Below are 24686 nucleotides of genomic sequence, written 5' to 3' on the forward strand. Positions count from 1 at the left end.
TATTTGCCCATGCTTTTCCACGCTGTCCATTGCAGGTCGGCGAAGGCGGGAAGCATCGAGAGTGGAGTATGGATATTTGCCGCGCTGCCACCAGCTGACAACGTAGCCCCGCAGCAAGCCTATAACACCTGTTTTGTGCATGGTGATCACCCATCGAGCAGTATCCAGACTCAACCGAAGCGATTGGGCACATTCTGGGTGATTCGCTGTTAGGCTATTTACTAATTATGGAAACTCATTGGGCCAACAAGCCTCGTTTGCAAGCGCAACCTGGATCGACAAGCGACAACAACGTCTATTAAGTTACTCGTGTTAACGTTTCGAATTAATTTTGCATTCACCCTTACAATAAGTGACATTTTAAGTATGCAAATTGTTACGTTTAGGCTCACGGAGCACAGTGAGATTGCACAGAACAGAACAGAACGAGAATACCAATGCGAACAAGACGGAGCCAAGCGTTGCGTAACAATCTGCGACGTACGCGTGATATTTTGATATTTTCCGACTGTTCCCTTTGCGACGGGGGATACCTGCAGAGCTGCTGTTCCGGCGCGGCGTTGTGACCGCCCGCTCGACGGTGACCCACGACACGGTCCTGCTGTGCGTGCGCTTACCGCCCGGGACGCACATGGGCCTCGCACTGGGCCATCACGTGTACCTGCAAGCGCCCGTGCAAGGTGCGTCCACCGCCACTCGCCTACATTTCTACCCAGGACTCGGGAGTGGCTCATCGTTGAAGGCCCGGTGGGACCGGGCTTCTTGTGAAAAAAATAAAAAGGGATGGGGCGGGGGGGTAGGGAGAAATGCTTAATAATTGCCTGCTCGATAGAAAAAATAATGAGCGTTACCCTTTTCAGGAAATGATTCAGGAGGTGTTAAGATGTTCAAACACCAAATAGACATCTATCATAAGGCACCAAGCCTGCATTGACACACACACGATTGTGGTAACACATCCACACATAGAAGCTTTGATAATGCATTCACTGTCCTTGAAACTGATTGGCCTACACCAGAGACAAAGCTCCATTTATGGGCTTGTCTCACCAGTGTGAGACCAAAGAACGCCAAAAGGCATAGAGCACAAAGGCAATGCAAAATGTCCAAGCACTAATAGCTCGGGTTGAGCACTGCATACACCCCCTCCCCTCCTCCTCATCCCCCTCTCCTGTGCTTTGTGCCCCACCGATATTTATTTGCTGCCCCCGCTGCCATTGTACGGGACTCAATTGCTCACCGAATATGTTGCTTGGTTGCTGGTGGGCTGGAATGGGTGGTGCACATGGTGCTGAGAGGCCGACTGGGGAGAGGCTTTCCGGGTCACTGATCTGAACTGACACATGGGCTGAGATTAAGTCCCCCGTGTGTACGCTGTGCAGCGGTCGTGTCTCAGTGTCAAGGTGCGGCCGCGCTTGAGCTTTCATTAATTCAGAAAGACGTTTAAAGGTCTTCGTGTATTTGTGTTATCTTTAGACAGTTTGGGCAGTCATTTGGAACACTGGCGGTTTTTGTAATTAATTTGCGTGTTTAAATATTTTTATGTTCATATGATAATTACTTGTTACGCAATTTGTTCTCGGACTGTGTTGAACCAACTGTTGCATGTCTTTTTTTAAATGTCATTGTTTTAAGTAAACCACTGTTTAAAAGCTTACAGGGCCCTATTTTCCTGCTCTGAACAAAGGGGATTGCAAGACAGTAGCTATGATTTGGCACTGTGGAGCCAGGGTTGGCGGACCACATGGATATGTCCGTGTGATGTCATTAATTCAACCTGCGGGGCTGTGAGGTGCTTATAAGATGGCAGTACAGCAAGTGGGATGACATACCCTTCTCTGTGGGACTTCGAGAGCAATCCCCTTCTACGTGTGGGTTTTTCTCTGGTAATTCCAGTTGCTTTTCACACACAAAACACTCATTCATAATTATTATTTTTACTTCCCAAAAAAGATGGACTCAGTGAGGCTTTCCTGGATTGGCAATTGCTGTCAGCTCAATAGTTATAAGGTAATGAGTTGGAGCGGTGGTTAGTGCGCGGCACTATGAACCCGGTGACCTGGGTTTGATTGCTGGCCATCACTAACATCAATGGCAAGTGATGTCTAAACCAATCCTGGGCCCTGCATTCACTAGTTCCAACTGACCAGCGTGATGAAGTATGGTCAAACAACCTCAAGGACCAATACGGCCCTGGGGGAAGGCCTTCATCCAGCAGTCTATTGATAATAGGCTAAACATATTATTTGTATTATATTACATGAGTTATATTTTGTCAGCTTGATGCTATTACTCTTTATGAAGGTTTGCTTAGCCTGTTTTGTTTAGGTTCAGTTTGCCTCCTCGGTGGTAATATATTTCAAATTACTTGTGTTTGGTTGAGATCCGAGGGACCACCTCCTCTATCCCAACCTAAGTGTCAGTGAAATATTTATTTAACGGTGTCCCAACGTAGGAGCGATGGCATGAGAGAAACACATTGTCTTGCACTCTGATTAGCATTTTTCAAACGTACGTGACTGACACGTTTATCTCTCAAGCAGGATGCGGTGCGGCTCGTTGTTCGGCTACGTTTTATTGAGCGGCATGTATGGTATGACAGTTTTATTCTTTAAGCTGCAATGCTGTGCGGAAATTTCCACAAATGTATTTTTTTTCTACCACTCTCAACATGTCAGCTTTGACAGCCGTCCAACGTTCACGTGAGCGATTGTGTTTTTGTGGATCGTATTTTAATATTCTGTGTGAAACACAATTTTGCACCGAATGAATCTTTTATCGTGCATTATTATTATTTGGATATTGGACGTGTACCAAAATTGCCCGAGCACCGAGTCACTTCCACTGTTGATATCCTGGGTTTCACTCCACGCAAGCCTCAGTGATTTAACTGGATTCTCGAGTCTTAAGTAAGTTGATGGTCTCAGTCTAGTCACCGTTTACCAAGAAAAAAAAAATAAAGCCTCCTAACACACTCGGTTAAGAGAAATCACGTTGGACTGCAAAAACAAGTAAGCGAGCTTGAGCAGGACTCGTTGTTGAACGGGATGATGGCCAGTGGTTGAGACTAATGATGGAGTGGCAGCCAAAGGAGGCAACGCGCCCGAGAGGACGCCCACTGCAGGGGTGGAGCAATGAAAATCAGCTCGTGTGCAAGTGCTAAAGATGGATTGTTTAAATCACAGCAACACCTCCGAATACACCTCCGATATCCATTTCCGTGAGCCATACACTCTTAACACGAAGGGGAAAAATTACTTACTTTTTTTTAAGAATGACATTCCTCCCGTATTTTGTTCACGGTGTGGTACATCGTAAGGGCTTTTCCCGCAACACGTTAATTAAAACAAAGCAGAATGCAATTGTCCTTGTCTCTAAATGGAGTCTCAGCAGCGAGCAACGTCTTATCATCTCCGGTTAGCGGCGCTGATGAGCACGTTTGGCTACATACGGTGTAAAAGAGGTTCAACATGCGCACATACATAGATGGTTTGAGCTTTTGGGAGGATCTTCATCCAGCAGTGGATTGATTTTGGCTGATGGTGGTAATGATACATGTTTTTATTTGCGCAGTGCAATATATTCAGGCTCTGAGGACATTGCAGTTTTATACTGCCATATGACAAACATTATTTTCAGTGCCTATAAAAATGTGCTGCGAGGTTTGTTATTGATGTAGCTTGAGAAATATTTCTGTAACAGCATCTTCTACGACCATCTCAGTGCAATATTTCTGACTTGATCTGATAGTAGAAAAAAATAAGTAAAAAAACTATATTTCTCCAGCTCCATTTGAGGGTCATAATTACGTCACTTTATTTTAAATGGGCCCTTATTTTCACTGGAAACAGTGGACGCCTTGTTCCATGGCACACCACTCATACAGTGAGGGTAAAAAGTATTTGATCCCCTGCTGATTTTGTACATTTGCCCACTGACAAAGAAATTATCAGTCTATAATTTTAATGCTAGGTTTATTTGAACAGTGAGAGACAGAATAACAACAAAAAAATCCAGAAAAACGCATGTCAAAAATGTTATAAATTGATTTGCATTTTAATGAGGGAAATAAGTATTTGACCCCCTCTCAATCAGAAAGATTTCTGGCTCCCAGGTGTCTTTTATACAGGTAACGAGCTGAGATTAGGAGCACACTCTTAAAGGGAGTGCTCCTAATCTCAGCTTGTTACCTGTATAAAAAACACCTGTCCACAGAAGCAATCAATCAATCAGATTCCAAACTCTCCACCATGGCCAAGACCAAAGAGCTCTCCAAGGATGTCAGGGACAAGATTGTAGACCTACACAAGGCTAGAATGGGCTACAAGACCATTGCCAAGCAGCTTGGTGATAAGGTGATAACAGCTGGTGCGATTATTCGCAAATGAAAGGAACACAAAAGAACTGTCAATCTCCCTCGGCCTGGAGCTCAATGCAAGATCTCACCTCGTGGAGTTGCAATGATCATGAGAACGGTGAGGAATCAGCCAAGAACTACACGGGAGGATCTTGTCAATGATCTCAAGGCAGCTGGGACCATAGTCACCAAGAAAACAATTGGTAACACATGAGATCGGTGAGGAATCAGCCAAGAACTACACGGGAGGATCTTGTCAATGATCTCAAGGCAGCTGGGACCATAGTCGCCAAGAAAACAATTGGTAACACACTACGCCGTGAAGGACTGAAATCCTGCAGCGCCTGCAAGGTCCCCCTGCTCAAGAAAGCACATATACATGCCCGTCTGAAGTTTGCCAATGAACATCTGAATGATTCAGGGGACAACTGGGTGAAAATGTTGTGATCAGATGAGACCAAAATGGAGCTCTTTGGCATCAACTCTACTCGCCGTGTTTGGAGGAGGAGGAATGCTGCCTATGACCCCAAGAACACCATCCCCACCGTCAAACATGGAGGTGGAAACATTATGCTTTGGGGGTGTTTTTCTGCTAAGGGGGCAGGACAACTTCACCGCATCAAAGGGACGATGGACAGGGCCATGTACCGTCAAATCTTGGGTGAGAACCTCCTTCCCTCAGCCAGGGCATTGAAAATGGGTCGTGGATGGGTATTCCAGCATGACAATGACCCAAAACACACGGCCAAGGCAACAAAGGAGTGGCTCAAGAAAAAGCACATTAAGGTCCTGGAGTGGCCTAGCCAGTCTCCAGACCTTAATCCCATAGAAAATCTGTGGAGGGAGCTGAAGGTTCGAGTTGCCAAACGTCAGCCTCGAAACCCTAATTACTTGGAGAAGATCTGCAAAGAGGAGTGGGACAAAATCCCTCCTGAGATGTGTGCAAACCTGGTGGCCAACTACAAGAAACTTCTGACGTCTGTGATTGCCAACAAGGGTTTTGCCACCAAGTACTAAGTCATGTTTTGCAGATGGATCAAATACTTATTTCCCTCATTAAAATGCAAATCAATTCATAACATTTTTGACATGCGTTTTTCTGGATTTTTGTTGTTGTTATTCTGTCTCTTACTGTTCAAATAAACCTACCATTAAAATTATAGACTGATAATTTCTTTGTCAGTGGGCAAACGTACAAAATCAGCAGGGGATCAAATACTTTTTTCCCTCACTGTACATGGACCGCCTTTCCATTAAGACATCTGCAAGTAGTTAATCAATCACTGGCCCCCTTACTCGTGTACCATTCCCATTCACAGTGCCTGCCGTGTCCTGGCATGACCTTCTCAACGCACGGGGTGGGGGGGGGGCATTCAGTGGCCTTCGATTGTCACATGTTGCTGGGCCTCCCAGCCTTTTAGGCTGGGAGGCCCAGCCACACCGAGTCACCCGAGCACCAGGTCAGGCAGCGGCAATTTTGTTGGGGTTTTTTTCCCCCACTCAGTAACTAGAGCCATGCTGTGCACATCGCATGTGGAAAATGAGTCAGCTCGCTTGGTACTGGATCTGAATAAATAAAAATGTCTCATGAGGGCAGGGTTCATTATTTCGTTCTGGCTTAGATGTGCCACTGCGCAATAGGGGTTATAGAGACACTGATTATGAGCCTTTGGGCTCAGGGCCAGGCTTGCAAATGTCACGATGAGGAACAAAGAAAGACCTGTGGTGTGTGGCACATACAGACTCGAGCAGTGAGCTGTCAGCAAAGCAGGGGAAAGCCTGTTATTTAACAGGGAAAGTTCGCTGCACAAACACAATCAGCAAAATAACTGGGTTTGGTCAATAACGGAGAGAATCTCATCATGGTAACTCAAGCATTTAGCTGTTGATTAATTGGCATTGATTGACTGGGACCACGGTGTTTGATCAAAGTGAGAGCCATTTGGGATAACATCGAGCATTGCTGTCGGATGTGTTTTGAGATTGTACAGTATGGCACAATTGCTGACGTTTCGCTCCATGTGCCGAGAGCTTCAGGAACTGAAGCAGAACGTCAGACATCGTGCCGAGCAGCACGCCGTTCAACCTGAGAACGCGCGGGAGAGCCATACACAGCACAACCGCGAAAACGTATGCAGTTGTAACATTGAGCAGTTGCACAAAAAAAATTATGTGGGAAAGCGCAGGCACAAGAGAAACAGGGTACACATTTGGTCCAACGAAAATCTATGCAAACAAGGCAAATCATTTCGATTGAAAAGTTTCTCAATGTAATATTCATGACACGCAAGGGATCACGGAGATTCTTTAAACATTCATATATTCATGTTTTTAAATATAAACAATGTAAAGTATGCAATAGTGAATGAAAATGCAGCAGTACCTGGATTATATTTTATAGTAAAAAAAAAACTCTTTGGCATCTTGTTCGACGGTGTAGTTTGGATTGTAAACCTTTTGTTTGCTTCATCCATTGTGACCGCAATTGATTATTACTGCTTGTTTAAAAAAAAAATTATACTGCACGCCGTGTACTTCACAGTGGACGTTAAAGATCCCCTTCTTGTCGTATGGCTGATGTCGATGCAAACTAATGACTACAATTTAACATTCAGTGGTCAAGCCAGATAACCACGTCAGGAGCAGCGGAGTGTAATTGCTGTTTCTTTCGTATTTGTGGATCGGGGCATTGCATCATTATATGTTGTACGGTCTGTTCTGCATGACCACAGTCGCACAATGGAGAGTTTTTTTTTTAATTTTCCATTGTGCATCTGCCATGGTTTGTGCGGTGGATGCAGATTAGGGTGGACCATGAGCTTCGCGGAAAGATCAAACCCAGAGATTTTCTGCGTTGGGTCTTTAACAAACATCCCCTGATGTCACAAGAGTAGGCCATTGTGTGCCGGCATTATGGTCCAAATTTGACAAATTCAAAATTACACGGCAAATTACTCAATTGGGATTATACATAGCAATGATCGTTCTCTCCTGGAAGGCTAATGCCTCAAATCACGCTTGTAAATGAAGAGATACAGGTCTCAAAAAATTCTCACCTGGTTAAACAAAATAAACTCGAACTTGATACCACCTTACGTAAGCATGCAGCATAGAAAACTTTCTGCAAGCCACAATTCTGAACAGCTGACACCCTGATGTTCTGAGATGTACGAGCTAGTGTTGTGCATGTGTGTCTGTGGAGCAACTGATGCAACGTGGGTTCATTGCGCAAGCGTGGATAACACTATTAGCAAGTGGTAACTGGACCTCTCTTGGGGTCTTCTTGGGCTTAAAAAAAGTACTTAGTGAAGTATGTAAAAAAAATTCAGTACTGGGGAGAGAGAGGTAGCCAGGCATGGTGCCAGCGACACCATCCTCTCACGTACCATTCTGACCTTCGCAGATGCTTGCTAACAGCACTTGTACCAACAGGCTTTGAGGCTTATTGGTGAAAATGTGTCCGTTTCCTGCATGCGTGTGTGTTCACAGGAGTCGATATAACTCGTGCTTACACTCCCGTGCTGCCCTCGCTGACAGCGCCCTGGGAGGTGGTGCCGCGCCTCTCCACCCTCTTGCACTTCATGATCAAGGTTTACCCCAACGGCACCCTGACGCCAGTGCTCGGCTGCCTTGGCCCAGGTAACCGCCCAACCTCTCACATTTGACCCCAAGAAGCAACGGCCGATAGGGCCTGGGGGTGGCAGGTGGCCGTGGCCTTGGGAAGGAGCTTATGGCAAGGATGGGGGGAACCTATGACCCACGAATTAATTTGATCCGATCTGAAGCTACGTGAAACCCCCACTGTTTGGAAACGGTCCACAAACGATGTTTATCAATTTAACACGTAGGCTTTCGCGACCAATATTATCCATAATGCAGGTTTTTTTGGGGTTAGATCGTGGAAATACAAAAGGAATGTAACAGCAGGATTTCTCCACAAATCTGGCTGTCGCCTGATGAAGTTAATTGTAATTACTGGCGAAACGTCGTACTCAGATTGTAAATGTTGTGGCTTTGCTCTCCAACACACCGGTGTGCTGTACTCGCAACGAATTGGCCACGTTCAGCCTCAGCAGCAGACCATGCTTTCCCACCTGATGACGGACGCTTGTGTTGCGCCCGAAACGTCGTGATTTATTTTATTTTATACCTACGTGACTTTAGCGAAAGAACCAAAGAGTATGGATTCCTGCAGTCACGAAAGCTTCAAATCAAGATTGGCCACGTTCTGTTTATGTGACAAACCTTACTAATTGGCTGTCGGGTAGTGGCGGGTTTAACGACACATTTATATCCTTACTCGATCTAACGCAACATAAACCTGTATTATGGTTGTTTATTGATCGCTACGAGTATCTTTGAGTTTATTTGATTTGTTACACAGATGATGCCGTTTAGCAAGTTTCACGCTATTTTAGAGGGAAATATATTTTCGACCTCGGAGCAACACTATTTTATTATTTGTAGCGTGCACAATTACTGCCTGTTAACTGCAAGGGCCCATTTATATGCATTCGATGGACAAGTTATTTTTCGAATAATTATTTGGATAATGCAATAGGTGTGTGTCGATGCGTGGCCCACCAAAGATGTTTGGAATTTATTTTTGATCCTTTATGTAGAAAAAAAGTTCCTGATTGCCTGTCTTAGCGCAAATCTGGTTGGTCAGCTAAAACAAATGAACTGATGTTCTAAATCCACCGGAATAAGCTTACGGAAATTGATTATTCAATTGGGGAATGGACTTTTAATGAAAGTATATTTTGTTACGTGGACAATGTGATACTTTTCGATTTAAAGCTTTCGTGACTGCAAGGATTCATCTTCTTTGGTTCTTTCGGTAAAGTCACGTAGAATGAGAATAAAATAATGAATTGATAAAATAAAATAACACAATAATATTCTCACGACGTTTCGGCCACAACACAAACGGCCTTCATCAGGTGAAGAGACGAGACTGTCTGGAGGACAGCGCTGTCTGGAGGACAGCGTCCCCTCACCTGATGAAGGCCGCTTGTGTTGTGGCCGAAATGTCGTGAGAATATTATTGTGTTATTTTATTTTATCAATTCATTCTTTTATTCTCATTCTACGTGACTTTACCGAAAGAACCAAAGAAAATGTGATACTTATTGCAATGCCTTGTGCTCATCCACCAAGGATGTCCCTTATAAAATAGCCGGGCAACTGGCTGAACAGGACCATTCCGTATGACCTATACGAGTCTCTTTTTTTCAAATATTATTGACAATGAAATATTTAGTTTTTAAACATATTATTATTATTTCTGCAAAATCGACGTTATTTTGCATGGCAGCAGGATTGTTGCATGAGCATTAGAACACAGGGGGTGGTTAGAGCATCTGCTTGCATGTGCTTTTGTTTAGCTGTGCGCATTTATTTGCCTCGTTGAATTCTCTAAACAAAATTGAGGCTCCATAATAAAGGTTTTTGGGTTAGATCGCGTTATTTTTAAATGTGTCGTAACCCTCCACCACCCGACACGGCTAAACAGCAAAAAAAGTGTCGCGTTGACAAAAGACAAATAATTCACTACTTTAGCCCACTGGTGTGTTGAAGAGTGAATCCACATCATTTACAGTTTGAGTACGACGTTTCGCTGGTAAATACATCCAGCACCATCAAACAATTCGCCAGAATGGTAAAGCCCTCGCTTGCTCCCGGTTTTATATAGAGCAGCAGGGTGACATCATCATTTAACTCATATCAGATGCAGTGATTAGAGGGGGAGGGGTATTGTAATTATATAATCGATTAGTAATCAGTCAATGGTTATGATTAGTAATGAGTTGTAGATTAGTAATTAGTTGTAATGTGTGTTAGTGATTATATGCTATGTTAGTAATCCGTTAATTAGTATGTGTTTCCCCTATAAGGCTCGCTTAACAGTCTGTTTTTTCCAGTAGAAGGATCATATATCATGTAACCGTGTGTATACGTGTGTAACAGGTCAACTAAAATACTTACGCCTGGGTAATTGTTTTCTCACTGGTACCGAGGGTAAAGAAACGTCTCGATATTTTGGCCAACCGGCTTTGTTCAGCAATCGATTTGCTGAGACTCATGGTGTTTACAGAAAATACATTTACTGACAAAGCCCAGTCAACAAAAACAACAATATCTTTCTCTCCCTAGGTCTTGTTATTTGATTTAAAATCACCTGTAATTCATGGAATAAGTTCACCAAACCAACACATTTATCACATTTAAATATATATGTATATAAGCCACTTAACAAATGTTGGGTCAAGTAAAATCAATTTTAAACTTATTTCACAAGAACATATTATGAACCCACAATGATTGAAACGAATTTTCATTTTTAAAAATCTATTCCACTTCAGTCATTTAAACCTAAGCCTAAAGTAGACAGGGCCAGGATAGGCTGAAAAGTGGCTTGGACCTTTTTAGGAATAACAACAGCTGTGCTTGAATAGGCTGAAGTGAAAGTGTACTCCTGATCAAATACAGTGAGGGAAAAAAGTATTTGATCCCCCGCTGATTTTGTACGTTTGCCCACTGACAAAGAAATGATCAGTCTTTAATTTTAATGGTAGGTTTATTTGATCAGTGAGAGACAGAATAACAACAAAAAAATCCAGAAAAACGCATGTCAAAAATGTTATAAATTGATTTGCATTCTCCCGGTCGTGCCAGTTGAAACAATGGTGCACGCTTCTTGAATCCCCCCCACCCCCCGCCCGCTTCTGTCCACCCAGCTTAAATTGGGTACACCACAATTAGTTGACCGGCAGATCGCATGTGGCGGGGTAAAGTGTGGGTTACGCCCACCTTCCAAACATAGGCCAAAATACCCCGTAGACGAGTTCTCTAGTGCTTTCTTCAGTGAAGGCCCTCCTGCCAGCAGTGGTGTGTGCAAGTAATTGCGGGGCTGCACCTTAACCCTTTTTCCTACCTCTTACAGTAAGTTTAGTGTTCAAATAAATACCGTGGGAAGTATTCATTTCCCAACACCCAAGACCATGGTTGGGGTCTCCGGTAAAACTTGGCGCTGTCGGTGCTCTGAGTGCGCGTGGTGTCACGGCACACAGGGGACGCGGTGCTGGTGGGCGACGGTGCTGGAACCTTCCGACGAGCGCAAGTGGCTGGCGTGTCTCAGCTCAGCCTCATCGCAGCAGGCACAGGGCTGACGCCCATGGTGCGACTCCTCGCTTACGCCGTCGTCAGCGACCACATCCGGTGGGACTCCCCCTTCACTCGCTCGCTTAATGATGTGTATATTGTAATTTATGTAAATATATTTAATTGAGTTGAGACTAATGTTGAAAGCATTTGTACATCAGTTCTGTCCATTTAACCCTTGAGAAATTGGAGGTGGCGGGGGGGGGGGGGGGGGGTGGTGGTGGTGGGGGCCACGATAACTCTGGAAATTATAATCTAATATGAACCAAACTTTAGTGTAGAGTTGTGTTACTGTTGGGGACTTGCCCTATTGAAAACCGGTCACTTTGATCAATGAGCTTTGTAAAACTTGGAAACAAACCGGAGCAAGAGAGGAGTATTGTATTTGCAAATGTACAAACCTGTGTTGCCCTCACAGCTACCTATCGGCTCCATACTACTAATTACGTCTAAGAACAAACTCAAGCTGGACAGCTTATTGCATGTAATTTTACTGACGTGTTACAATTTCAAGTACATATGGTGGACAATAATGGCTACACTGTACTGATGAATTCAAACAATGAAGAGACCGGTGTACAACATCCTTGTTGTCCTTCTGCTATCTGCCTCTAAAAAAAATCCTCAATCTCAGATCTTTTGAGCTGCTCCATGCTGAATCGTGGGCAAGAATGGGGATATCATTATTGACATGCAATGCAAACACAAGTCTGTAATTTTATCAGGATAAAAATAAATACTCTAAAGTATCTTATTAGTCAGTTTAACACGTAGGCTTTCGCGATCAATATTATTCATAATAAAGGTTTTTGGTTAGATCGCGTTATTTATAAATGTGTCGTAACCCTGCTGCTCTATTTAAGACCGGGAGCAAGTGAGGGCTTCACCATTCTGGCGAATTGCCCGATGATGCTGGATGTAATTACCAGCGAAACGTCGTACTCAAAAACTGTAAATGTTGTGGATTCACTCTTCAACACACCGGTGGGCTAAAGTAGTGAACTATTTGTCTTTTTTATTCTTAGTTTTTTCGGTAAAGTCACGTTGAAGAGAAACAACAGAATAACAAAATATATATAAAGCAATAAAAAATTCTCACGACGTTTCGACCATACCGAAAAAACTAAGAATATGAATTACTGCAGTCACGAAAGCTTTAAATCAAAATGTATTTGTCTTTTGTCAACGTAACACTTTTTTGCTGATTGGCCATGTCGGGTGGTGGAGGGTTACGACACATTATAAATAACGCGATCTAACCCAAAAACCTTTATTATCTTATTAGTGTCTTAAAGTGTCAGCGATGTCACTATTTTACATCTCAAGCATTGTCACTGCAGTTACATCACTCAAGTGCTATCGTCGTGCTCCTAAAAGTGACTTTAAATTCTGATCACGTGGTTTGGTGTGTGGAACAATGGGCACGTGTCTCAAATCCCTCCACTTAGGTCCCCCCCAATAGTATAAATAACTAAAGCAGTCGAGAGGCAGGTCTCGTGTGGTGGAGTAGAGTGAAGGTGCTCCCACCTCTTACATGGCCTCTGACCAACATGGAACATGAAGCAAATTATCCTCTCGAGCGGGGAGGGGGGCGGCTCTCTTAAGCTCCCTCTAGTGGCGGCACGTCCACCAGCGGTGCCGTGAGCGAGCCATTGCAGGGCAAAATGCCTCTATTCATTTTTTATGTTGTCGCAGTCAAATGGCTCTGAGGAGCAGTGTGACATGAGAGCGGCCCTCGTGTTATTTTAAGAAGCGGGCCCTTACAGATGATACGACAGATGTATTCACGGTCACTTCGGTAAGGCCTTTCACACAAAACTGGACACCACTATGCCATGCCTGCGTATATATCACTCATTTGATTTCTTTACAGCCCTCTGAGCTGGGTCAGACTAAATTTAGTTTCGGGCAGGAAAAAAAAGCTACATTTGTTTGTAGGCATTGGTGACCAAAACCTCCAGGGAGCATAATACAGCGGTAAATCCAGCATTGGTGTAAAACACCGATATACTTGAGGGTTTAACACTCAAGACGGATGGAAATTATAGTTTTGTCAAGAAGAGGAAGCACATCCGTGCCTGCAAGCTGGATTTATTCGGCAGTGCCAGGCTGAGACTGTCTCTTCACTACGGTTAAGGTATCATTTCCATGCTGACGAATGATCATTCCCATCAGATTTTTTTCATAAAAATGCGACGGTGTCCCCACTGCCACCAAGGGAGCTGCCGCCTCATTTTTACGAATATTCCAATAAAACCGAGCCACCGTCAATATGGGAATGATACCCTTAATCTGCAGGTTTATTCCAGAGCTTCCATGGTGTGAGCCACTGATTTGTAGTATTCGTATGTATGAGGAGTCAGTGTGAAGCCTTCTCGACCGCATCACTTTATGCCCAAAAAAAATCAGTATTGAAATCAGGAATTACTAAAGAGCCAGCTCTGAAAATTTAGTTAGTGGATTGTTATCGGCTGCAGAAACAATTGTATTTTATTTTTGGTTATGCAATTGTGTTCTGTATTGTGGGGGGAATGAGTGTTCGTTGTTGGCTATTGCCAAATCAGCCACACGTCGTTAAGAGTAAAAACGAAATGTAAACGTTTCCTGGGTGTGGTATCTACAAATTGGGAAGGTTATTTTAAGCGTAGAGTAGCCGGACAACTGATGATGCTTTTGGAAATATTTTAGGACAGACATGTAAGCTGACAATGAAGCACATTTGTGAACATTATATGTAAAGCAAATATATATGTACAAGTTTTAAAGAGGTATAATTTTGGCAAGCTGCCTAAAAATTTAATGTGACACAAGATTCCTTCACGAGCGTTTTGGTGCCTTAGAATATTACAATTATGCAAAATTGATTTGAAATCTGGGATGCTTAGCATGGCCGGCACAGTGGTCAAGGGCAAGCCCTGCTGTGCCTCGTCGTGTTTAAATAACCCTCTTCAGCATTTCTATTTGTAAATCAATCTCGGCCGGCTTTATTGTGAGTCGGGTAATTTCCAGGGACTTAAAGGATTGCCTATTTGTTATCAAATTGAAGCAATTGACCACATTCAAAATTGACTGCCTGGGGCCCACTGACATGTTCATTGCAAGTTTTGGCAATGGTGCCCTTGTGAGCATCTTGTGATTCAAAGCACGAATGGCAAACAGTGAAGTTTTTGTTTGAGAAATAGCTTTTTCCCCCTAAAACTTTTATCATAAATGTTGCCTATTGGGGTCACACGAAGAATCCATTTGGAACTTTCGCAGGCTGTGCAATATTCCATGTGGGAAAATGGTCCATGGAAGCAGATATCGCAGACTTACTGATGATATGTTAATAAATGACCTCCAATACACTTTCGGAAACACCACTTTCCTATGCACACTGCGACAGAGAAATGTATGTTGTATGACAGTCAAATCGATATGTTTAATTCACGGACTACATTTTGGAGAAATGAAGTGCCAAAAGAAATTAAATATTGTTGTATTTTTTTGTGTGCAATCACTGACAATTGAGCTGGGACTATCAATTTACTGCACCTGAGTACCCAGTTTAATCGTAGGTGACTGCCTTGATACGAACCCAGAATCTTAATGGTGCCTGGCACGCACTCTGACCACCGAGTTATCCGGCCGCTTCGAGCTGAGAGATGTTTAAATATCTCACCACCTTCGATTGTTTTATTGAGTTATCCGAAATGAGGACTATTGCTTAAATGAACACAACTTCCACCACATACTATATGTACATTGTAGATGATTACCATGTACATACAAGTCCCTGAGTGAGTGCCCATGGCAACAAAAAAACCTCAGTGATAATAAATGTTCTGGTAATATTTACATTGTGATGTTATCTAAGCCTCAGAGTAGGGTCCCTTATCTTGTGTGTGTGTGTGCTGGGAATGCATACATATTACGTCTGGAACTGGGAAACTATCTAAGGCATTGATTACTCTCCCAATTAAAATTTTGATTCATGAAGTTGCGGAAAAATGTCTCACCTCTGTTCCCACACGTGTGCCAATGGACAGGAAGTGATGAATGGGACTTGGTAATGTTATCGGCATCATCAACCGTGTTACGCTGAGTGTGGCTTGTAGGCGGTTTCCTGACTTCAGGAGTCAGGATGTGTGTTGACGGAGGAGGTGTGGCATCGGTCATTGCAATGCACGATGGACCCGGGCATCCTGAGTTTTAATTCCATGCCACGATCCCGGCTCCCTGCTTCACCAACTGACCAGCATGGTGAAGTATGGTCAAACAACACCCACGACCGAAATGGTGTGGCGAGGTCTTCATTGTCAAAGGGCTGTAAATGTATTTGTTATTCTATATCCATAACAGGAAGTGACTGTTGCTGCTACACAGTGGAAAATTAGCACTAAAAATCACATCAGCGACAAGAAAAATGAACACTTAATCGGGTGTCACAGGCTCTTAATTACCACACGGCTTCAATGCCAAGCTACCACTGCCTCTGCTTATTCAACACCGCCAAAGGAAAGCAGTGGAGGCCCTTATTCAACGCAGCTGTGCAGTTTAAAAAAAAAAGAATGTCCTGTCCATCTTGCTGCTGGAGGGGCTATAATCATCGAACTAGATTTTACCCTTTGCATCGCTGCACATCCATGTGTGTCCATACTGTTTTGTACAGAGAGCACTCCTTTATTCAATTTACTGCTCCATATAAATGGTTCTACTTCAGAAAATTGTTGGGCGCACTTATAGCAAAGAGGGGAAGTAAATTGCAAAGTATTATTTTGCTCAATATAGTCTTTTCTCGCTTGAAGTTCTCCTCTCTCTTTAAATGGGTCATTACAGAGATGCCAATTTGGGAACAGAGTGCATCAAGCTGACCACGAGCTATTGGATATATTGACTCTGCCTGTCCACATCTGGCCTGAGGCCTAATGCACCGAAACACAGTCTAGGGGCATTGCCTCCGAGAGCTTTCATAGCAGCCCAAGGGCCAAAATGCTAATGCGTGATGATATTACCAGAGACATTGTTTTCCTGGGTATTGGGTCCTGTTACATCGGTGTCTTAGGTACCAATGCAAAGGGTAAATGGTGCAGAAGCATTGTCTGTAAAAGGTGAAGGGGTAGAACCACGTCACTTATGTGGGAGTGAAGTGGTGGATAATACAACAAGAGGCATTTTCTCAATATGATAGGTAATGTGCCAGGGCCAGGTGGCTTCGGCGCAAATGCACTGGGGATAACGGTCCCGATGCATTCTTTCTGATATATTTGGTCGCAATCTCTGGGCTGTGACTCAATTGACAGTGACCCTGTCTGGAGACCGAGTAAACAATTCCACTTGTGTTGCACAGGTCGGAGAAGGCAGGCAAACAAACATGATGCAGTGGAGGGTAGCGGCAGCTTGAAGGAAGGCCGAATCAGTATTCAGTCGGTGCCTGTAGAGCGTTGGCGAAAGTTGAAAAAAACCTGTATATATTTTTTATTTAAAAGAGAATAAAGTACACTTATGTGGAATTGGTTTAAACGGATTCAACCCGTGTATAGCACGACGTGTCACGCTCACTGTGCTGACATTTGGGTTTTGCATTTTTCGAGTGAAAGGAAGCTGATTGCGTCCACGTCCGTGGCTGCAATTTTGTGAGTAATTTTTTCGCGTGCATCTGCGTATTGTGTTGTATGCGTACAGTATATACATCTATTTGTTTACTTGATTAATTCACTTAATTGCAGGAAAATCGAGCTGGTGTTCTTTAACAAGTCACCGGAGGACATCCTGTGGAAGCAGCAGATTGATGAGCTGTGCGACCGAGACTCCAGGTGCTGCCTTCACTCCCCACCCCCCCCGCCCGCTTAAGCAACCCGCCTCCTATCTCCGTCGTCCCCTTGATTGAATTACGAACGCCTGCTGTTCTTGACCAGATGATGGATTGAGGGGTTGGTAGTCCTCATTCGCCCCCTCCCCGTGCAACGAGCGGATGCTTGTCTTGCACCCCGTGTGACAGCAACCGCCCTTAACGCTGACGATTTAACGAGCCGCGCTGTTGTTCTGACAATATGCTTGCTGTGCGTGACGGTACTGTTTTCGAGGGTGGAAATGCGGCGATCCAATGCGTGAAGCAAACAACTGAGCAATGCTAGATTGTTGCAACTTTGCGGATTGCCGCTTGCCTTTCATGTGATTTACACGTGTAAAGACAGTACAGGGGGACTAGCAGTAACAGGGGGTAATGACAGGGGAATTAGCATGGGAAGAGACTGGGGGCCACGGGGGGTAATGACGGGTTAAGGGACAGACAGGGGAACGAGCTGGGGGTCTACGAGAAGGATCGAGAATAGAGGCTGTTGCCAAGTGATGGAAGGGGACGGATCAAGGAGCCATCAAGACGGTTCGAGAGTAGGGGGCGTGGCCAAGGGTCAAGGGATGGCCACGCTGGAGATAAAAGGGGTCGAGAGGAGAGGCTCTTGGCTGCTGTGGAAGTCAGGGTCTTCAACTGTTAAGTGAACGTGTTTTCAATAAAGAATCGTCAAAAGAGCAGTGTCTCCTGGAGTCGTTACACATGTTTAGCATGTTGCAAAGGGGTTCAGTCAGACCTAGGCGAGACCAAGTGAATCGACAGATAAACATGCATATTTTGTAGTGTTTTGTGCAGTCACGGATGATACATTCCACTTAAAGCAGGTTCACTGCCATGATGGCTTGATGGTACTCTACTTTGACGAATTTACATTTCACGTCTTCGCTTGTTTTGCCACATTAGAGCCAGAGAGTGAACAGCAATTGTAATTTAATGAAGGTCATGGTTAAATAAACATATAAACCACTTAAGCTCAATTAGAAACAACAACATTCCTTGACATTTGTATTATCTGTAAGACAATTGAATGATGCGCCAATTAACCAAATAGCTGTTCATTTATTTACATTGTATTTGTTTTTAATATCGGGGCTACTGATTTACGGCTGAGCCCGCTGCAGCAGCATCCACCCACCCACAGCCACCATTTTTTATTTCCAGCCACCACCAATTAATCCCTTGCACTGCCTCCCCTCCCAGGTTCCAAGTGCACTATGTGCTCTCGGAGGTGAGCGACAGATGGCACGGCCGCATTGGCAGGATCAGCAGGACGCTGCTGTCAGAGCTGCTGGCACCGGTGTCGAGTGGCGTTGGCGAGCGGAGGAGGCGGCTAGCGTGCGTGTGCGGGGCGGCCCCCTTCACCGAGCTGGCCGTCAGGTGGCTGAGCAGGCGGCATCGCACAGATTGTGTGTGTGTGTGTGCGTGCCCGTGCGTGTGTGCGTTGGCGGTGGTAGTGCAACGGTTAACGCATAAGTGCTACGAACCCGGCGACCCGAGTTCAATTCCCACTCACAGCCAACACCAGTGACAATTTTCTGAATAGGTCCTAGGCCTCCCGTAGGTAGACTCAGCCTCAAATGAGTACCTGGTCCCATGTGTAAACATTACCACTAGGGAGATAAAGGCGGCCAGGCGTAGTGCTGGCCATCCACCCCCTTGTTTACCGTTCCGGCCTTTATACGTGTTCGCAAATAGCACTTGCCCCAACAGTCTGCTAAGGCTATACAGGGGGGGTCTTTGTGCCTGCGATATGGGAAGTCATTTCCACTATGAACCCGATTACCCAAGTTCGATTCCTGCTTAGTAGCGAATACTTTAACTGGTCCTGAGCCTCCCCTAGGTCGATGCAGCCACAAATGAGTATCTGGCGCAGTGTGTAACATCATTACTGGGGAAGCAAAGGTCGCCAGTCGTGGTGTTGGCCATCCACCCCCTCGCGTGCCCTGCCGGCCTTCATAGGTGCTTGCTAACAGCTCTTGTCCTTGTCCACAGTCTGTTTAAGCCTATACAGGGAATCTTTGCTTGCCGCAGTCAGGATTGGCGCTGGGTCTTCCGGCGATATTGACAGCCACGGCTGGAGCAAGAGAATTTGCTTAGAATGAGCCGCTGAATCATTATTATTTGTTTCGTGTGTATTTCTTTCTGTCATTGCTCTTTAAATGGGTGCTTTTACGGAATGGTTTGATGTGTTGTTTAACGCGCTGTGTAATCTTGTCACACGCACATGGCTTTTGTTCCCGAACCAAACATTTTAATGAGTTGAATAATATAATGCGGACGTGAGCTGACCTACCTCCAGAAGCAACAACGACACCTCTTTTTAATCATGTGTACGTGTATATCAAGTGTGCTCACGCCTCAACTTCACACAGCCAGAAGTGAGCAGCTCGGGGAGTGGGCTGCTGGTTTGCGGTGCATCGCCTGCACTGTGGAGATTTGCAATTTCCTCTGCTGCCTACCCACTCACAAAGGCGTCTCACTCTGGCCGTATTGTGAGAGTGAGCATCCCTTGAAGGGATAACAGCTTTACACTTTCAGGAACACGTTTGTTCTGTCATGAAAGGGAATTTAAAGTCGGCTTCAAAGGAGATGTCGATTTTGTTGTTTTCACTGCTTGTGAAAGTGCTGAAAATCAAAGAGGATTGAATTCAAAAAAAGTTCTCTAGAAATCTAAATTCAGTCTACACCGTCAGCTTCAATGCACTGCTTATTTATGTATTCTACATATACAGCAGTATTAATTGGTACACCAGTTGGATCAACAGGTCGCACGTGGTGGATTAAAGTGTGGGTATTCCCACCTCTTTCAGGACATCTGACCATTGTTTGAGAGTAGGCCAAAATACGCTCAAGAGGATGCCCTCCTGCAAGGCGTGGCATAGCTAAGTGATTGCAGATAGCAACCTTTAACTTTGAATTCTGGATGTCTGTATTTTACTGTCAATCCTGAGTTTAATGTGAGGTTCGTGTATTTGCGTGTGCGTGTGTATGCTTGTATGTTTTTTTTCCGCAGCATTCTCGATGAGCTTGGATTTGAGGATCAGGAAATTCACACATTTACAGAATGAGAGATGCATCTGGTCTTGAATTCCCGCAGACATTCATTCAGGTATTACAATTAATCCCTACTTAAACCTTTACGTCTACCTTAATATTATTATAATTTATAAGTCTTTAATTGAACATGTTCCTCGTTTGTACTATTTCACAACTCGTGTCTCACTTGGAATAATTTGCGAGGCGAGCAGGTATGGTGCGTGATGGTGAACGTGTCCTTGCCCACCACGGGACATCAGCGCAACTATCGTGGCATCACAGCAGCATGATGGACCAATCGTTCTACCCGTACCCTTTAGCTCTGAGCCATAACAGCACAAACGATTGAAATATTTCATATCTACTGCCTTCCCATATCTCGACTCCCGGGATTTTAAACACAGCTGTATCCAGCTCAGCCTTTCCCGAAGCTTTTTGCTGTCATCGTTCTGCACTCCCTGCGTTTACACCAAATAAGTCTTCCCCACGGGAGACATGGGAAAACATTGGACATTATTCTAGTTCGGGTTGTGTACCTGAGCCTCCGTTTCACCGAGCCTTTCTCACTATTGAAGTCTGATTCTTGGTTCTTTCGGTATAGTCACGTAGTAGGGAAACAATAAAATAATAAAAAATATCAAACAAGACAGAGGTTCTTTGCAAGCCATCTGGCTACCATGAGAGATTCGTTCATGAGGCTATCCACATATACAAACACAGAGACAATTTCAACCGAGAAGATGGATTCTGGCTTAGCAATCATTGGAAGGATTTGGTAAACCATTTCGGGTCTTAATTGATTGTTCACGCTTATGGTGGCTTTCAGACCGCATCCATTATTTTCGTCTCCCCCCTCCTCTTTTCCGAACATAGATTGACTCGTCCATCTGAACAAACTGTCAAATCGCTCTCCGTGGTGCTAACGTAAAAAAAAATCCCGCCACTTTTTTCAAATTTTCTTGAGGTGGGTTTCACACCTGATGATGATTGCTTGTGTTGCAGTCGAAACGTCGTGATAATTTTATTGTTTTATATTTATTATCTTATTGTTTCCCTTCTACGTGACTTTACTGAAAGAACCAAGAATATGAATCCCTACAGTCACGAAAGCTTTAAATTAAAATTGATTGAAGTCTTGTCAATAAAGGCATGTAACCTTTCAGCCGTGCCACCCCCTCTCTCCCTACCAGTGATTTGATGAATTGTCTTGATTTGGGGGTAACAGTTGAACTCAAGAAAATAATTTGTCACTTTTACTGTCTCATTTGTATTGTATGATCATTTGTGTGGTGTAATGTGTGGGGTATTCCCACCTCTTCCTAGATGTCTAGAAAGACTAGATTAGGACAAAATACCGTCTAGTAGAGGCCCTTCTACCTGCAAGTGAGCAAGCATAGTCAGATCCGCACTTATACCTTTTATATATTCTTCCTGTTGAAGGAGTCACGGCTCAAAGAATAGTAATGTAATTCCAGCAACACCTTCAGGCAGCAGAGCATTGTGTTTGCTATGTGACGTTCGTTCTGCTAGCCTCGAGTGCATTACCATATGAATTTCATACAATTTGCATTTACCGTGAATGAGCGATTTTCCTAGACACGCAATTCGATGCACGTATCGTGAGCGTAAGATTTAGCTTTGACGACTTGATGGACACGTCTATCTCTAACCCACAGCAACATCGCGCGTGGCCATCGGCGACTTCCAAAATCCACCATGCGCGCGGTGTCGTAATCAATGCCTGCGTACTCTTTGGTTCTATTCGGTAAAGTCACGTACGTAAAAAAAAAACAACAAAAATCACGACGTTTTGGCCACAACACAAGCGGCCTTCATCACAACACAAGCGGCCTTCATCAGGCCGCTTGTGTTGTGGCCGAAACGTCGTGATTTTTTTTACCTACGTGACTTTACCGAATAGAACCAAAGAGTATGGATCCTTGTAGTCACGAAAGCTTCACATCTAGAATTGAATGTCTGCGTGCCCACCCTCGGATCACGACAGTGTTCGCTAACATCGCTGCTAAAACGAGTGCCTTATCTTGCTTGAAAATGTTGTTCCGTGCGGCCCTAAATTATTATTTTTCCTTGAGAGTAGTTTTGAAAAAATGTGAGTGCGAAAATAAAAACGTTTAACGATTTCTCCTTAGCAACGGCTGACCTATTTTTTTTAGAGGAAACGGCAAAACCATGATTTCGTGTGGCCAATGAAAATGAACTGTAGATTCAGTTTTAAGTAATTTAGGCATTCATTTGCTTTGTCCTTGAGTTGCTGAAATGCAGATACAACCACCCACCCACTCAGCCACCCACTTCATCACCTACTCACCCACGCACCATATGGGGCAGTGTGAAGTTATGCGGTCCATGGTTTGTTTTTCGTAGCCGCAGTCGCAGCAAACCAGGGCATGATAGCATATCTAAAGTAACTCCACTAGCTAGGCGAGAGGGGTAGATCACAATGGGTCGTTTACCTTTGTTATGCTGTACTCTTTAGCTTGAGGCAGAAAATGTCCTTCCTGGAGCTGTATGGCAGAGCATAAAACACCATCAGATGAGGGGTCAAACCCTCAAAGATACGACCACAGAATTACTTCGGTGATTGAAACAATCTTGGAACATAACTTGCTGTGGTATCAAAAAAAAAACATGACATTAAATTGCCACGTTCGAACATGAACACTACCTTGCAGGAGTAAAAGTGTACAGAAGTTCAACATTTTGGGTTTTTTTTTCTTGCAGTGACTGGAATAGAAACATTTGGAAACAGCCGACTATAGAGGGCCATCCATGTATAGTTACCACACTAAATTAGTTGGTAGAAATTCTAGACAAAACATTTTACTTCAAAAGCTCTACATTGTCACCCACCAATTCCAATGCACTTTTTAAAACATTTTAACAGCCTCCTTGGTAACATATGCGGCCATGGTTTTCACAATTGTTAAATCACTTTTTGAGAAGAGGGTCATTCGAAATATTTTGGGTGTCTAAATGTATCACCCCGAGTGTTTCGTCTATGATAACAAGATGAGTTATTTTATTTCTGTAATTCCAATATGCCACTAACACCCAACATACCTATTTTGTGCAACTTTGTACATTTAAGTTGTTGAAGCAGGGTTGTCCAATTAAGTTGTTTAACTCGGTGTCACAATTTGGTTCCTAATGTATTAACGAATGGCCTAAAATCATCGCACTTGTTACACTTGAGAATAACCTGCTTTAATCGCAGTTGGGATTACATCCTGATGCAAATCGACTGGGATCTGTGGCATCGCCATTATAAACCAACTGAATTACCGAGCCACTGCTAGGAAACTGTAAATCTCACTAAAACAGGACGATATTCATCCTACATTTTGTGTAGAGCGTCCTGAGAGATTGCTCAGTGGAGTTTGATTGTCTTGTGCTGTAAATTTTTGTGTACGGTCAATACGACCATAAAACAGCCTCGTGACATGACCAATTTAGCTCGTATGTGAGGTCGCGATACTCCTATTGTCATTGATTTGATGTAACCACGTGGTATAATTGGTATTTACTCGGCATTTGAATGCAACTAATCTCAAGGTGCCATGTGCGTAGCATAGATGCGCACATCAAGGGAGCCCAGAATGTCTCTTTTTTGTATAATATTCACAAGTGGTAGGGAGGGGCTGAAAGACAGGAGATGAAGGTATGACATGTCAAGCCAAATACATGCAATTTTAAAAAATTTAACAAATCATAGGTGGAGCAGAAGGTCTTGAGCCTGAACAAATAGCAACGATCTGCAGTGCCGAAATCCATCATCATTATCCTCAGTCCTGATTTATTCATGGCTGTATGAAGGCCATCCCGAGCCGTTTCCATTTCTCGCGAACTGATTTCATTGCTCCGTCTCCACAGTGGACATCTTCATGGACATGTTTCCTCCCTTTGCTGACATCCATTATGTATGTAGTGTATGTTGGACGTACGTAGCCAACCGTGCTAATTGGAGGTGCGGAGGAAGGACAACAAACTAAACACAATAAGCAGTTCTAAATAAATGAGTTTTCATTCTAGATTTAAAAGTGCATAGCAGGGGAAAGCCCATTAATTAAGAGGGAAAGTTCACTGCGCAAACACAATCAGCAAAAGGACTGCTTTTGGGCAATAGTGGAGAGAACCTCATCACGTTAACTCGAGCATTTAGCCGTTGATTGATTGGCTTTGATTGACTGGGATCACGTGCTTGATCGAAGTGAGAGCCAATTGGGATTACAGCGAACATCGCTGTCGGATGTGTTTTTGGGATTGTACAGTACAGCG

The 24686-nt window shown here is 43.9% G+C and overlaps 1 protein-coding gene across 2 annotated transcripts in view; it reads left to right on the forward strand.

The window, feature by feature from the left end:
- CYB5R4 (cytochrome b5 reductase 4) overlaps positions 1-22531 on the forward strand; it is a 47342-nt gene extending 24811 nt beyond the window's left edge. For both annotated transcript variants that reach the window (XM_032973603.2, XM_032973604.2), the window contains exons 12-18: positions 540-680; positions 7847-7996; positions 11431-11578; positions 17230-17316; positions 18555-18731; positions 20368-20463; positions 20603-22531. In XM_032973603.2, the coding sequence (XP_032829494.2) occupies positions 540-680; positions 7847-7996; positions 11431-11578; positions 17230-17316; positions 18555-18731; positions 20368-20422 (758 nt within the window). In that variant the 3' untranslated portion in view covers positions 20423-20463; positions 20603-22531. The remainder of the gene's footprint in view (positions 1-539; positions 681-7846; positions 7997-11430; positions 11579-17229; positions 17317-18554; positions 18732-20367; positions 20464-20602) is intronic.
- Positions 22532-24686: the final 2155 nt, after the last annotated feature.

The sequence above is a fragment of the Petromyzon marinus genome, chromosome 51 (genome assembly GCF_048934315.1).
Source record: "Petromyzon marinus isolate PM22_M1 ecotype Great Lakes invasive population chromosome 51, UKy_Petmar_22M1.pri1.0, whole genome shotgun sequence".
Taxonomy (NCBI): Eukaryota; Metazoa; Chordata; class Hyperoartia; order Petromyzontiformes; family Petromyzontidae; genus Petromyzon; species Petromyzon marinus.